The sequence below is a fragment of the Chionomys nivalis genome, chromosome 25 (assembly GCF_950005125.1).
Source record: "Chionomys nivalis chromosome 25, mChiNiv1.1, whole genome shotgun sequence".
Lineage (NCBI taxonomy): Eukaryota > Metazoa > Chordata > Mammalia > Rodentia > Cricetidae > Chionomys > Chionomys nivalis.
The window spans coordinates 22,870,459-22,884,946 of NC_080110.1; the positions used below are offsets into that span (position 1 = coordinate 22,870,459).

Sequence of the window (14,488 nt, forward strand, 5' to 3'; positions counted from 1 at the left end):
ACCAACCCCAGCACCCATGGCTGCTGGGGATCTGAACTTTGGTCTTCACGTATGCACACACCCACAGACACACAAACATGTGCATTATCAGCAAACAACCCCAATAAAAATACAACCTTAACTTCATTCCCCTGCTTTCCAATTTCTATAATACCTACTACCTATATATTCATATATTATATATGCTATATATATATATACATATATCCTTTTTGAATTGAAAAGTAGATGTTGAATTTAAATTTTAGACAAGAATGTAGAAAATGTAACGGGAAACTAACCAGATCTTGAGTTCTAATTACTCAGAAAATAGTCTTTATTGTAGCATTTAGAAATTTCTTCTGACTAGAGATAACAACTAAAATAGTCTATAAAGAATAAAACCTAGCGTGAGAAGATGGCCGGCTCTCTGCTGAGTTGCTCTCTCAGTCACGTGAACTGTCAATAAAACACAACAATTAAAAGTTCAATTTAATTTCAAAAAGCAAAAATAACTGAAATATTATTATGTTTATGCTCATGTATAATTTATGGAGTTTTAATAAAAGGGAGAAAAGTTACACAAGATGAAAACATTGATTTTTTTTCTAGCTTTTAAAATAAGGTAATCAAAACTCTTGAATTTCAAAATCAAAACTCTCAAACCTGACTGGACTTAAAACCTTGACGGTATTGCCTAACAATAGTGTAATGCCAATACATATTTTTAGAATGCCTCTTGAGTTCGAGGCATAAATATCTAAAACGGGCAAAACCACAGAAAATTAACTTTGTTTTGGCATTCTACTATGCCCAGTTTAAGCTTCTGAGGAAAATTCAGTTCTTTTAGGGGAAATTTAAAATATGATTTTAATTGCTGTACTGCCCCAAACTCTTCCTTCCCACATCTAAATTTTCTCCTCAGTTTTGAATTTTAACAGGACCGTGTATGTGTTAGAAATTCACTCTTTTAGTTTGCTCACTGCCCCATTCATTGATTTTTTTTTTTAAATTCACTTCCTACCATGTTCCATGATTCTAAGCTTTGGCCGGCATGGTTATCAGAAAAGAGAAATCAGTGGAGGGAGAGCTCCCATTCATTTCTGAATGGAATGGATAGAAGGAACAAAAGAGGCCAATTCAGAATGCCTCAGACTATGAAAATATGTATTAAGGGCAGTAAAGTATAATGAGGGGCTTCTAGTGACAGCTGAAATTTGTTGATGGCTTCCTTTGCTTTGTGTTCAAATCACTTTGTATGATTTGTCATATCTAATCCCCTGAATCACTCTTCAAGTTGTCTTGCTCCAACACTTACATATTTAAACAATGCCAATATTCCTGTCTTTAAAAAAAAGAAGCCAACTAAGCTACACGTTTATTAATAAGGACTGACCAGCAGAAAGGGAAAAGAAAACATCAGACATCATAGGTCTTAGATGGAACATAGCTACAGGCAAAGAAGTTAAAAACTGGAGTATCAAATAGTCATTGTAGCAGTTGAAATGAATTGGCCCCCATAAGCTTAAAGTGGCACTATGAGGAGGCGTGGTCTTGTTGGAGTGGGTGTGGCCTTGTTGGAGGAAGTGTGTCACTCTGGAAGTGGGATTTGAGGGCTCATATATACTCAAGCCCTGCCCAGTGAGACAGCTCTCTTCCTGTTGCCTTCTGACCAAGACCTATCCAGAACCATGTCTGCCTGATTCCTCCCATGACGATAACAGACCAAACCTCTGAAAATGTAACCTGTGACCTCAATTAAATGTTTCCTTTATAAGACTTGCTGTGGTCTTGGAGATTCCTTACAGCAATAGAAACCCTAACTAAAAAAGAGAATAAAGCAGAAAATAAAAGATAGTCATTAAAGAAATTCATTCAGTAGCTAACAGATACATAATATGAGCATGGCGGTTTTATAGAGATTGTCTCACAACTAATTTTAAAACATTGAATAATCCACATTGTATACATTGAAACCAAAATTTCAAAAGAGGGCCCCAACTTCCAGTTTTCTTTGTAGATGTTATAACCCGGAGACAAATTCATATACAGAGGAAGGAAGATGGAAAGCTGTGTGGCAGTTATAGCCCTTAAATTCAATGCAAGAATTATAAAGAAAATATTAATAAGTATCTAGTCACTTATTAAGGAACCTTCACAACCAAATTGGGCTTGTCATAGAGAGGAAGTGATTCATTGTTGAATCACTGGCTTATCACAATCCATAGCATCTTTGAAATTTTACAGTGTGGTTGTTTTGTAGTAGAAATTCTTTGAAACATTTTCAACATTAATGTACCAATGAAAGCATAGAATTCTTTTTAAAGATGCAGGAATAAAACACTTTAAAATTAAGCATTCATTCAAGTTAAAAACTTAGCAAAAAGAGTATTTCTTTCAACCCACAGCAGGTCAAATGAAAAACAGTCTAAAGCAAAAACATATAATGTTGAAATACTGTTTTATTTACAAGTCAGGAGGAAGAGAAGGTGTCCACCATCACAGAGTAAGTTCAGTACTGTAGGTAGATGAACTGTTTATTGCTTTCAGTAAAATGAATAATAGATATAAAGATTGGAGAAATGACCAAAAGTTATACTGATTTCTACAAGTAACAGAATTGTTGTGAATCTAAAAGATATTAGAAGTGGATAAATTTGGTGACTAACTCAGAAGGGTGGTAGACTAAAATGTAAACATATTCAAGATCCGAAAAAAAATTAGGAAATGTAATCTAAAATATTTATAATAGCGACACATGTATTTCAGGGAGGAATCTAATTTGATCAGCAAAGCCACTACTGTGAACATTTCAAAACTTAACTAAAAGTCTTTAAAACACCCAAATCACTATTTTCAATGAAAGTACTTCATGTGACAATATTTCTCTCCAAATTTATCATTTTTTAAAGATTTTTATTTTTAATTATGTGTTTACGTTTATGTCTGAGTGTGGGTTTGTGTAGGTAACCTCAGAGGCCTGAAGAATGTATTGGATACCCTGGAACTGGAGGTCCAGACAATGGTGAGCTGCCTGGGTACTGGGAACTGATCTTGGATCCTCTGAAAGAGCAGTACACACTCTTAACTAGTGAGCTACCTCTACAGCCCTCAACTTATAACTTCTTACTGATTTTTAAGAGAGCATAAAAGTCCAATTTCTCTCTAAACCCAATGCACTTACCAGAGTTGATTATATGGGATGGATAGTCTTCTCTAAAATGAATTTGCAAAGCCAGAGGGACAAGAACACTCAAATAATTTCTCAATAATTTGGAAAAAATTAAAATGGAGAAACATGTCCCAATCGGGCATCAAATCTTAGTGTGCTCTCTGGTCATACACTACAAGGTTCAGTACTATATCCCCTTTGTCAGAGCTGTTGGATCTCTGGATGGAGTAGTTTGTGACAGACAAAGGCTCTGATCAAGCACAACCATGACATCGTAATCATACACAACAAAACAATGCTAAGGAAAGTAAGAAATTTACTGAAGCAGCAGACTGGAGGAATGTGGATCTCATGGCAGGAGACCCACAGAGGGATGAGCTGATATAATACAATAAACTATATTCACCCTGGGTCTACTTGTTGATTCTAGGCTCAAGATTAAGGCTAAAAACATCTTGACTTTTGTTGTTGTTAGCCAGTGGCTTATGGTTGGCTGGAGAGAAGTCAGTAGAGCTTTTAATAGCATTCCAGTGTTAGACAATCTTAGAGGACTGAAGGATAAGATCCAGGTGAAAAGACAAGGGGAGGGATATCTACGAGATGCCCATATTACAGCAAGTGACTTGTTTAATTGTGAAGGGTAAAAGAAAAGAGAAAGTTAAGTGGTTGGCTCAAGTGCTCTGGAGAGCAGAGCTTTCAGCAATTCTGAACTGCTGGGTATTTTCACATTAAGAACCCGCCACAGAAAGAGTAACAGAAAGTACATGTGCCCAGAGACCCGTGGAAGTTGGTGAAGCAGAAGTCAATTAAGCCTTGTATAGATCCTAGCCCAGATTTAATTAAGTTCTCTATGATTGAGTAACACGTGACATGAATCTATCTTCTCGGCATTGTGAACCATTTTTGGCTTGCATAAGAACGGTCTTTTCAACACTCAGGAAGAATGGAGGAAGGAGCGAAGGGACCCCCTTACCCCTTAACCCTGAACTATCTTCTACTGCCTTCAATTGTGTACCCACTGATGACCTCATCGGCTCCAATGAGCATTTCCAGTCCAATGGTCACATATGACTCTCATTAAAGTAAATGGCTCACAGAATGAAAGTGCAAGTTCTGAATGTGAGGAAGGAACTGATAGGAATAATGGGAGTTTGATAGGGATAAGGGGGATTTAATGGGGGTGTTGAGTAATGAGAGTGGATAATATAGAGCTAAGAAGCTGCCAAACAGCAAATAGGATTAATAAAAAAGCTGATGATGGAAGATGTTTTTAATGACAATTCTGATGGGGACTGGTATTTACTTCTAAATAATTGAATATTCTAGTAATAACAAGTAAGTAACCGTGGTTATAAACGAATGCAAATAAACACTTCAACCAATAGCTACTTTGTGCACAGCAGCAAACTAGATCTCAGTTGTATTTAATTTGCTTTTATCTTTTTCCTTGAAAGGGGAAATAATGAAGGGTGTAATTATCTGAACTAAATATATTTATATGTAACTTATAGAAAATGCTTTATATTCTCATAGAAACAATCAAGTCTTATAGAAACTAGAAACAGAAGGGACCATATGTAAAATTGCAATGAAGTTATGGAAACACATCTAAGTAAGATATTATTTTTCTTTTTTGCTTACAGCAGAGATTACTGACACAGTCTTCCGCTTTACACATGGAGCAGAATTCCCCTTTTATGTAAGGACTGGTGTTCTTCTCATTTCCTCTGCAAAAAGGGAGACCACTCATGAGTCAATGATGCTTTTAAAGTTTTACCTACATTTTGGCAAGCTGCTTCTGTCTTTCACTAAGTCACGACTGTGAAAAAGAAAAAGCAGCAACAACTATTGTTCAATAGAAGACCCGTTTCCTATGTACTAACAAGCCATCAAAATGTTCCCTGTTCATTTTTTCCTTCCCTTCCTTCACTTTTCTTTTTCTTCCCTTCCTTTATCTTTCTCTTCCTTTTTCTCTCTCTTCTCCAATCCTCTCTTGCCCTTTCTTTCTTTCAAAAGCCTAAATTATAGGAAGTGATACTGTCTTTTCGTGATTTTCATCAATTGTTAGTTTTTCTTGATTTCTTTTTAAGAAATATGATGTTGCATGGCAGCCATCTTTTTGCATTGGGAGAAAGTGTATTTGGCCCGAGCTGTTGGGGCAGTGTTTGTCATTCTTGTTTTAGCTGCTAAATGAGAGGCAGAAGGAAGAACAGCAGTAGATCACATTTCTGTCTCCTCATACCATGTCTTACCTTCTTTTTTTTTTTATCATTTCTATATATTTATTCTTTGTGTTTTCATTTACAAATACCTATTTTTAAATTCTTGTTTGTTGAAGAATCACATTGTCACCTGTTTAAATATTCCTTTTATATTAGTAGATATTTGGGCTAAAGTTCTAAAATTTCATTTTTAGACCTCATTGTGTTTATATTTTCATTTGAGCAAGAATCCACCCATAGCACATTTAAAAATGGCATTCTCTCTTCCAAAAGAAAGAACCCTTAAGAAAATAATATCGCTCTTTTTCTTCTTCTATTGTTAACATTCATTAGAGTGGTGTTTGCTGACATTTTTAGTTTTACATTTCAGTAATCTTATAGCAGTTTATATTATATTACCTTTGCCTCTATTCATGTGTGTGTGTGTACATGTGTGTAAAGACCAATGTTGGGCGTCTTTCTCAGTCACTCTAGAGCATGCTTTCTGAGACAGTCTCTTTGTGACCTTGTGGCTCACTGACTGGCTAAGCCAGCAAGCACCAGGCATCTTCCTGACTCTGCCCATTTGGTACTGGCAGTGCTGGTGTGCCCATAGTGCTGGCCTTTTATATCGGTGTCAGGGACCAAACTCAGCTTCTAATGCTTTCAAGGCAGACAGCTTACTAGTTGAGTCTTCGTCCCAGCCTCTACTATTTAGAATTACTAAATAACTTCTCTGAGAGGAGAGGCTTTTCATTTAGTCAATACTTTGTCACTATTCTATTTTCACTTCTAAAATTAGTTTTGCTGAGGGAGATGTCATCAAAAATACTTTAGGGTCTAGTGTAAGATACTGTTTGTAAATATTTGTGCCGTTTTGTTGTTGTTTTGTTTCGAGACAGGGTCTCTATGTAGCACTGGCTGGCCTGGAACTCATTATGTAGACCAGGACTGCCTGGACCTCACAAAGATCCAACTGCCTCTGTCTCCTGAGCTCTGGAATTAAAGGTGTGCTCTATCACACACAGCTTGGTAAACATTTGTTATCAACTTAGGACTTTATTTTTTATTAAATCAACTTACGCTGGTGCATAATTACACACAAATAGGGCAGCTGATCTTCCCAAGAGATTAGGACAATTTGAAATTGCACATCCAACTTTAAATGTATTGGCCCAAACTACCTATAAGAAAAGGAATTAAGAGTAATGTATTAAGACAGTCCATGTAAACAATTCATTATGCTAATATATATATACACACACACATATATATACTTATTACATTTTTCCTAATATCTAACATATATATTAGATGTAGCTAATAGATCTAAGTTATTTTCTGTTAAAGCAACTTTCATAAGGGCAATATAAATGGTTTTCTTTCAGAAATAATCATCATAAACCAAAAGGATATCTTAATAACTAAATCATAATGTAATACATTGTTAAAAATAATTTCTTCTAGATAACTTAGAAAATATATTTTAATTCTCTCCAGGGGCATATTACAAGAAACATCAAAATCAGACTAGGAATGAAAACAACAATTTACTATTTTCTCAGAAAAAAAATGTTCCCTAAATTGTACATTTTGAAGTTTCCAACGATAATCTTACCTTTGTCAAGTCACAAGATAGATATGGTTTAAGAACATGTGAAGTTTATTATAAGGTCAAACATAAGAATGGCAAATTTTAATATTTTCTAAGCTGTAAGAAAAACTATTTTCAAAAGTAAAAGCTTTGTAGGGAAAATGGACCATAAGCAAGAGCTAAAGACATGATGAACATTTCCAGTTTCTTGAGTCAATGATAGAACTGAATATCTTCTCTTCTCCAAATGAAGACATTTTACATACCCTCCATAGAAAAGAAATAATCAATGAAAAAAATTAACCAAATAGACTTTCTAACTTTTTAAACTTTCTAGTTTCGTTAAGAAAATAAATGACACTATTTCACAGATTGAGATTCCAATCTCTTTTTCTCATGGCTGAAGTATAGCTGTAATTCATTATTTTGCTGAACATATTTGAATGGATATTTGGCTGCATGAAAGACAGCACCGCTCAGGAACAGGCATGGATAGCTGAGGACCAAGAGATGAACTTTGCTTCTCAACACATACCTGGTTCAGGACGGCAGATCACTTCTGACCTAGTTTCTCATTTAATAAAAATAAGATTAGGCTAAGTATTAAAGGATCCTGTTCATTTTGAGTATCAAAAAGTTCTTGAAACAGAACACTGGCAAGTGTATATATTTTCAAGGAATATTTAGACTCTGGTTTCTTAGTATCTGTACTACAAAATTCTATTTGCTCGGTATATTTGTGTGTGTGTACGGTGTGTGGTGTTTGCTTGTGTGTATGTTTAGGTGCATGGGTTTCTGCACTCATATAAGCAAGAAGATGTTAGAGTCCCGATTTACTGTTCTGTACAGTATTCTCTGGAAGCAAGGTCTTTCATTCAGTCTGCTGAAGGCTGTCTGGCCAGAGAGCGCAAGGGATCCTCCTGTCTCAGCTATGTTTTCTCCCAAAGCCCTGATGGTGCTGGGATTCTAGTCATAGATGGCAATGCCCAGATTTTTACATGGGATCCAGGGATTCAAAACAAAGTCCTTCTGCTTGCACATCAAAATGCTCTTAAATATTCATCCAACTCCACAGCCCTGCAAAGGATTGTTTAAATTGTGATATTGTTAGGTTTGAGAATGATAGACATATTGACAGCACATAGCTTTAAACTCTGGCCCTTTCATGGAATGGGCTAGATATAAAACTTATACATATGTTGTATTCATAAAATAAGTGAATAACAAATGCAAGGCACCAGTTTGCCTTAAGCACAGAAATGTTATTCGAGATATACTTTTGAATGAGTAAAAATAAATTCATTCCCAGTTATTTAATAGCATTCATCACATATTGGTGAAGAAGACCAAATAGCCTGGTTCTATGCCATTATTCCATTTACGTTTACATGGCAGTGAAGACTAATCCCCCCCTGCCTGAGATAACAGTTTTAAGATGTAAAGGATATTGGATAATGTGTTCTCTTTTCATGACTACAGGAGAAAGCACAAACGCTCACTCACAGACTTTTAGATGTCTGCCTTTTTTCTTTTTATCAGGACACTTGACATTGGATCTCTGGAGAATATTCTTTTACACTGTGTGACTATATGTCACTGTGATCAATTTAATAAAGAAGCTGCCTGGCTAATTGCTGGCCAGAGAGAGGCTAGGTGGAACTGGAAGACAAAAAAAGAGAGCGTGAAGAAGAGAGGAGGAGGAGTCTCGTGAGTCCTGAGGAGATGCAGAGGAAGTAGGAGATGAACTTGCTCTATTGAGGCATGTGACAGAGTGTAGATAAGAAATACGGTTTAATTTAAAATGTAAGAGTTAGCTAGTAACAAGCCTCAACTATTGGTCGAGCACTTATATTTAATTATAAGTCTCAGTGTGGTTATTTGGGAACTGGATGGCAGGGGAAAAAAAGCCTGAATACAAATCCCATTCTCCCAGTTGTACGAGCAATAGAAAAACTCATCTATATCAACAGAATCTACTCTGGTGTCCTGGAAAACATCTAGACATAAAAGAGCGTCTTGTTGTTGAAGAGCAAATAGAAGTTCATAAATCATGGCAACTGTGAGCTTCTTCTTCACTGAATCAATGATGGAAACTATTTGCTTGACATGATGCTGATACTACTACTAACTATTCAGGATATTCCTGGGCTTATTGAAAGGATAGTTACAGAGCAGCAGATAAGAGTCAGTCACTGTGCTCCACCTTGCGGATACCAAGAGGAACTGCTTTGCCTTGAGAAGGACATAAACAATCAAACGATATAACCTAACAAAATGATTTTGGTAGGACACCAAATGCTAATTCAATTTAGATGCATGAGTGAGATTGGACAAGAAAATTAGCTTCTTCCATTACTTTTGCAGCCTCTGGAACATGTCTAGATGTAAATGCAGAAATCAGGACAGATTTCTATTTCTATATACAACCACAAAAACAAGAAGAAAAAGTATAAGAAATAGTGTTTTTAAGATCTTGGGCATCAGATAGCAAAAGATAATGAGTTAAACGATTCAAAAAAGATATGAGCTATGCAACTGCAGCCAGCTTATTGCCTTCTGACTCTTGAGATCATGGTGTGGGAGGGGAAATCAGAAATAAGTTGAAGAATTCACATAGGAGATCTTAACTGAGAGTTTAGGAAGAAAAGGTGGGCAGAGATTTTAGAGGGAACAACACTAGAGTAGTCAATATACTGTTATCATGGGCTGAGATTCTCATCTACTCACAAAAGTATTAAACAGCATATGTGTAAAGAAGATACTCCAGGCTCAGGATAGAACAATCCATAAGAATTAAAGACCAATACAAATCAGAAAAGAAGAAGTCAAACTTTCACTACTAGCTGATAATATGATAGTATACATAAGTGACCCCCAAAATTCTACCAAGGAACTTCTACAATTCATGTGCCTCTTCATTAATCTAACAGGATACAAGACTAACTTGAAAAAATCAGTAGCCTTCCTTTACCCAGATGGTAAATGGACTGAGATATAAATCATAGAAACATCACTCTTCACAATAGCCACAAATAACATAAAATATCTTGGATAACTCTAACAAAATAAGTGGAAGACCTGTATAACAAGAACTTTAAATCTTTGAAGAAAGAAATTGGAGAAAATGAAAAGATCTTCCATGTTCTTGGGTAGGAAGAATTAACATTGTTAAAACAGCAATATTATCCAAAGCAATCTAACAGATTCAATGCAATGCCCATCAAAATCCTAGCAATATTCTTCATAGATCTTGAAAGAACAATACTCAACTTTATGTGAAAAAGACTGAGAATTTTTGAAATTGGGTTAAGCACACTTTGTTTTGTGAGATGGCACAAACCTGGGGCCAATTCTCTGCTGTGCGTTTCTGTGAATGGGATATGAGCTCTCAGCTGCTGTTCCAGTGCCATGTCTACCTGCCTGCTATCACGCTCCCTGCCATGAAGGCTGTGGTCTCTGACTTTTTGAAAAAACAACCCCCTCAACAAATTATTTCTCCTAAAAAGAAAGAAAGACAGAACAAGAAAAAATTAAACAGCTTAATGATGCAACATCAACATTTAGGAGAACTAAGAGCGAACCAAACCCAAACAACCAGATAACAAGATATAATAAAAATCAAAGCTAAAGTTAGTAAAATATAAGCAAAGAAAATAATACAAAGAATCAGCAAATCTAAGAGCTATAGTTCTTTGATGACTGACACAAGATTGACAGTCACTTGGCACAACTAATCAAAAGATAGAAAAAAAAAAGGATTCCAATGAAAAGAAGCAGAAATAAACAAGGAAACATTACAGTTTAGAATATTATAAGGAAATATTATAAAAACTTGTGCTCCATTAAATTGGAAAATATAAAAGAAATGGATGAATTTCTAGATTCAAGCAAACCACCAAACTTAACCAAGAGATCAACAATCTTTACAGACCCATAACCAATAAAGAAATTGAAACAGGGCACAAAAGTTTTCCAACTCAAATAGTCCAGGTTGATTCCAAGCAGCATTCTATTAGGATTTTCAAAGAAGATCTAATGTAGGGACATTTCATTTGTATTTTAATAAATAAAATTTGGTCGGGTGGTGGTGGTGCACACCTTTAATCCCAGCACTTGGGAGGCAGAGGCAGGTGAATCTCTGTGAGTTCGAGACCAGCCTGGTCTACAAGAGCTAGTTCCAGGACAGGCTCCCAAGCTACAGAGAAACCCTGTCTCGAAAAACCAAAATAATAATAATAATAATAATAATAATAATAATAATAATAAAAAAAAATAAATAAAATTTGCCTGAAGATCAGAGAGTAAAACTGCCTCACTGATCATCCTAACAGACCAGGCAGTGGTAAAACACACCTTTAATCTCAATAACCACACTAGTTTGCCATAGAAACTGGGTGGTAGTGGTGCACACTTTTAATGACAGCCCTAGAGAGGAATATAAGATGGGAGGGTGACAGCTCTCAGCAGTCTCATTCTGAGATTCCTGGAGGCAGGATTTCCAATTGAGACTGAGGAAGAGGTAAGAGCCAGTGGCTGGTTGTTTTGCCTTTCTGAGCTTCAGACTGAACACCAACATCTGTCTCTGAGTTTTTATTAATCACGCTACATTAAGCCAATCATTCTCAAACTGAAAAAGAAACAAACAAAAACAAAACAGCAGGGATACATCCAAATTGTTTCTATGAAGCCAAAACTGATGTAACATCAAAACCATGTTTTTTAAAAAAATAGATACAAAACATACATTCAAAAATCCTCAACAAAATACTTGCAAATGGACTGCAGACATACAAAAGCAAAGAAAGGTTTCTACCATGACCAAGTTGGCTCCATTCTGGAAATACAGGGATGGTTCAACATAACAAGCCAATAAGTGTAATATAGCACATAAATGGACATAAAGATAAAAATAATAGGATTGTATTAATAGATGCAGAAAAAGGCTTTGACAAAAATCCATTACTTTAATACAAAAATAATTACAATAAAAGGACTAGAGAGAATAACATTAGAGGGAACCTACCTCAACATGATAAAAGGCACAAATAGGAAATGTATAGCCAACATCATCTTCAATGGGTAAAAACTTAGCACTAAAATGAAACCAGGTATGAGACAGGGATGTCCACTATCCCCTCTGCCTTACAACATCGTGTTCAAAGTACGAACTGGAGCAGTAAGACAAGGGAAGGAAATCAAAGGGAAGGCAACAGGAAAGATGTCAAACTATCCTAATTGCAGGTGACAAGGTATTATACAGAAGAGATCTCAAAAATACCTTGGCAGCAACCAACAGTTCTCTAATTGTACATAAGGTGCTATCAACAAGAAGGAACTCACAGCCAGCTACCTAGAGAGTGACATCATAAATCTGGAGGAGAACCTACAACTGCCACTTTACTAAAGCAGCATAGTTTTTGGCTGCATTCTGCATATTTATCTTAATATCCACAGAAAAGTATAGGTCTTACCCTTTATCCGAGAAACATCTTCTTGCAATAGATGGATATCGGTACAGAAGACTACAATGCAGAGAGCATGTGGTGCCCAACCTCAGCTGGTACATCTATATGTGTACACAAGGGTCCTGTACACAACGTGTAGGGATCATAGTGGGAGAGGGAGTGTAAGCTAAACCCATTAAGCTTCATCAACACGGATGCCTAAACCAGCCCTGAAGAAAGAGGACACCTATAGTTATGCTAACAAGGAAGTAAGGAATCTCACTGGACTCCAACTCTAGACCAAGATCTACAGGCGACTGAGGAACACCAGGAGTAGGAGAAATAGTCTTCCCCAAATTTGTAATGCAATACCAGTGGTCAGTCTTGACATCATATACGTGAGTAGTATTTTACAGACTGAACAGGTTGTATTTATGTATTTAGCAAAACACACACATATATAATAGCAATTAAAGACATAGAGGTCATGAATTTGAGAGATAGCAAGCAGGGGGACAGGAGAAGTGATTGAGGAGAGAAAGGGATGGGAATATAATATAATTTTCTTTTCTTTTCTTTTTTTTTTTTTTTTTTTTGGTTTTTCGAGACAGGGTTTCTCTGTGGTTTTGGAGCCTGTCCTGGAACTAGCTCTTGTAGACCAGGCTGGCCTCGAACTCACAGAGATCTGCCTGCCTCTGCCTCCCGAGTGCTGGGATTAAAGGCGTGCGCCACCACCGCCCGGCTCTATAATTTTATTTTCAAGTCTAAAAGAGAAAGAAAGTAAACTAAATCATATTCGTGTGACATTGGCATATGGAAGAAATGATTGTGAGTTAGAGACACAGGCATAAAATTATCAAAATGATCACAGAGAGAAAAATTCCATAAACATAATCGAGGCACCAAAGCGGCTTGGCTCAAGCACACTTCCAACATTGGTAGCGGGGTGCTAGGCAGAGGGAAGGGAGAAGGAACGATTGTAAGAAACAGCAACCCGTATTTCGCAAATGTGTTTTAAACTATAGACTTAGTATGGTAAACTCAAGATTCTAAAGCCCAAGGAAGGTGGAGATGACCTTGGCACCTCATGGAAAGTTGATCAGGACTGGAAAGAAGTAAACACTATCATAGGTGTGGAAAAGCCACAGGACTGAACAAGACGGTTACAGCGGATTTCTTGTAAGTAATGTAAAGAAAATTGCAGCACCGTAGTATTTTTTAAAGATCATAAAAGCTACACTCAATTAATGGGATACACAATAAAATGGAGTGTTTTTTAATGAATATAGAAGAAAATACCAAAAACTGTTTCTTGTCACTAAAATAAACACAAGAACTAATTAATAACCCATTAAGTACCTACCTGTGTGTAATTGCCACAAACTTTAGAACAGGTCATATCCTCAAAATTATAATATTTTCTTTCACTATACCAAAGAGAAATAACTTCCTTTGGTGTACTGTTTATTGGCCCTAAATACATATTTTCTCCAATAAAGTCAAAATCCACAGTGCAACTATATCGCTTTGCAGTACAGGGATTATGTGAATATTTGCACTTCCTAGTCCATGATTTGGCCAATCGTGCTAAGTCCTTGTCCCAATGCTGAAAAAAAGAAAAAAGATTACATTGATTAATACATATTTCTTTGCAACAAAATCATCCTAATTGTAATAAATTAAATTTCAGCTCTTTAGTAAAGACATCATTTTTAAAAAAGTAATTAATTGGGGATCATAGGAGAAGCAGTTGAAAGACGAAAAAGAACAAACGGTTGATTTAAGAGCCCTCTCCTGCTTAAACGCATCGTTCTGAACAGCACCCCGGCTCCCTTCTCACCAGGTAATGCATATTGGCTGCCGAGGGCGTCACCTTGCCTCGCATTTCGTTATGGCGGTCGACACACTCGTGTATAAATCCCGGGTCATAGATAGTTGGCACTTTGGGAACTTTGACCAGTTTGGAAAGTTTGCTGACTGCCAAACATAGGCCGAGTGTCCAGAAACACTTAAGTTTCTTCGTCAGGGCCATGGAAGGACGTAGGGTATAGACCTGGTGAATGTGCCTGAACAGGGATTAAACTCTACCCTGGCTCTG

At 36.5% G+C, this 14,488-nt stretch overlaps 1 protein-coding gene across 1 annotated transcript; it reads right to left on the reverse strand.

The window, feature by feature from the left end:
• Positions 1-416: 416 nt before the first annotated feature.
• On the reverse strand, positions 417-14,488 carry Glipr1l1 (GLIPR1 like 1). The gene is made up of 5 exons (XM_057758249.1): positions 14,231-14,488; positions 13,754-13,996; positions 6,436-6,536; positions 4,809-4,878; positions 417-438 (listed from the first exon to the last, which is right to left on the reverse strand). The coding sequence occupies exons 1-5, from the start codon at positions 14,420-14,422 to the stop codon at positions 430-432; spliced, it is 615 nt and encodes a 204-aa protein (XP_057614232.1). The 5' UTR covers positions 14,423-14,488; the 3' UTR covers positions 417-429.

Coding starts and splice junctions, on each gene's coding strand:
- Glipr1l1 (XM_057758249.1), bottom strand. CDS start 14,422: ATGGCCCTGACGAAGAAACTTAAGTGTTTCTGGACACTCGGCCTATGT. Junction 6,537..13,753: donor TTTGTGGCAATTACACACAG/GTAGGTACTTAA, acceptor CTTTTCTTATAG/GTAGTTTGGGCCAATACATT. Junction 4,879..6,435: donor GTGTGTAATTATGCACCAGC/GTAAGTTGATTT, acceptor CCCTTTTTGCAG/AGGAAATGAGAAGAACACCA.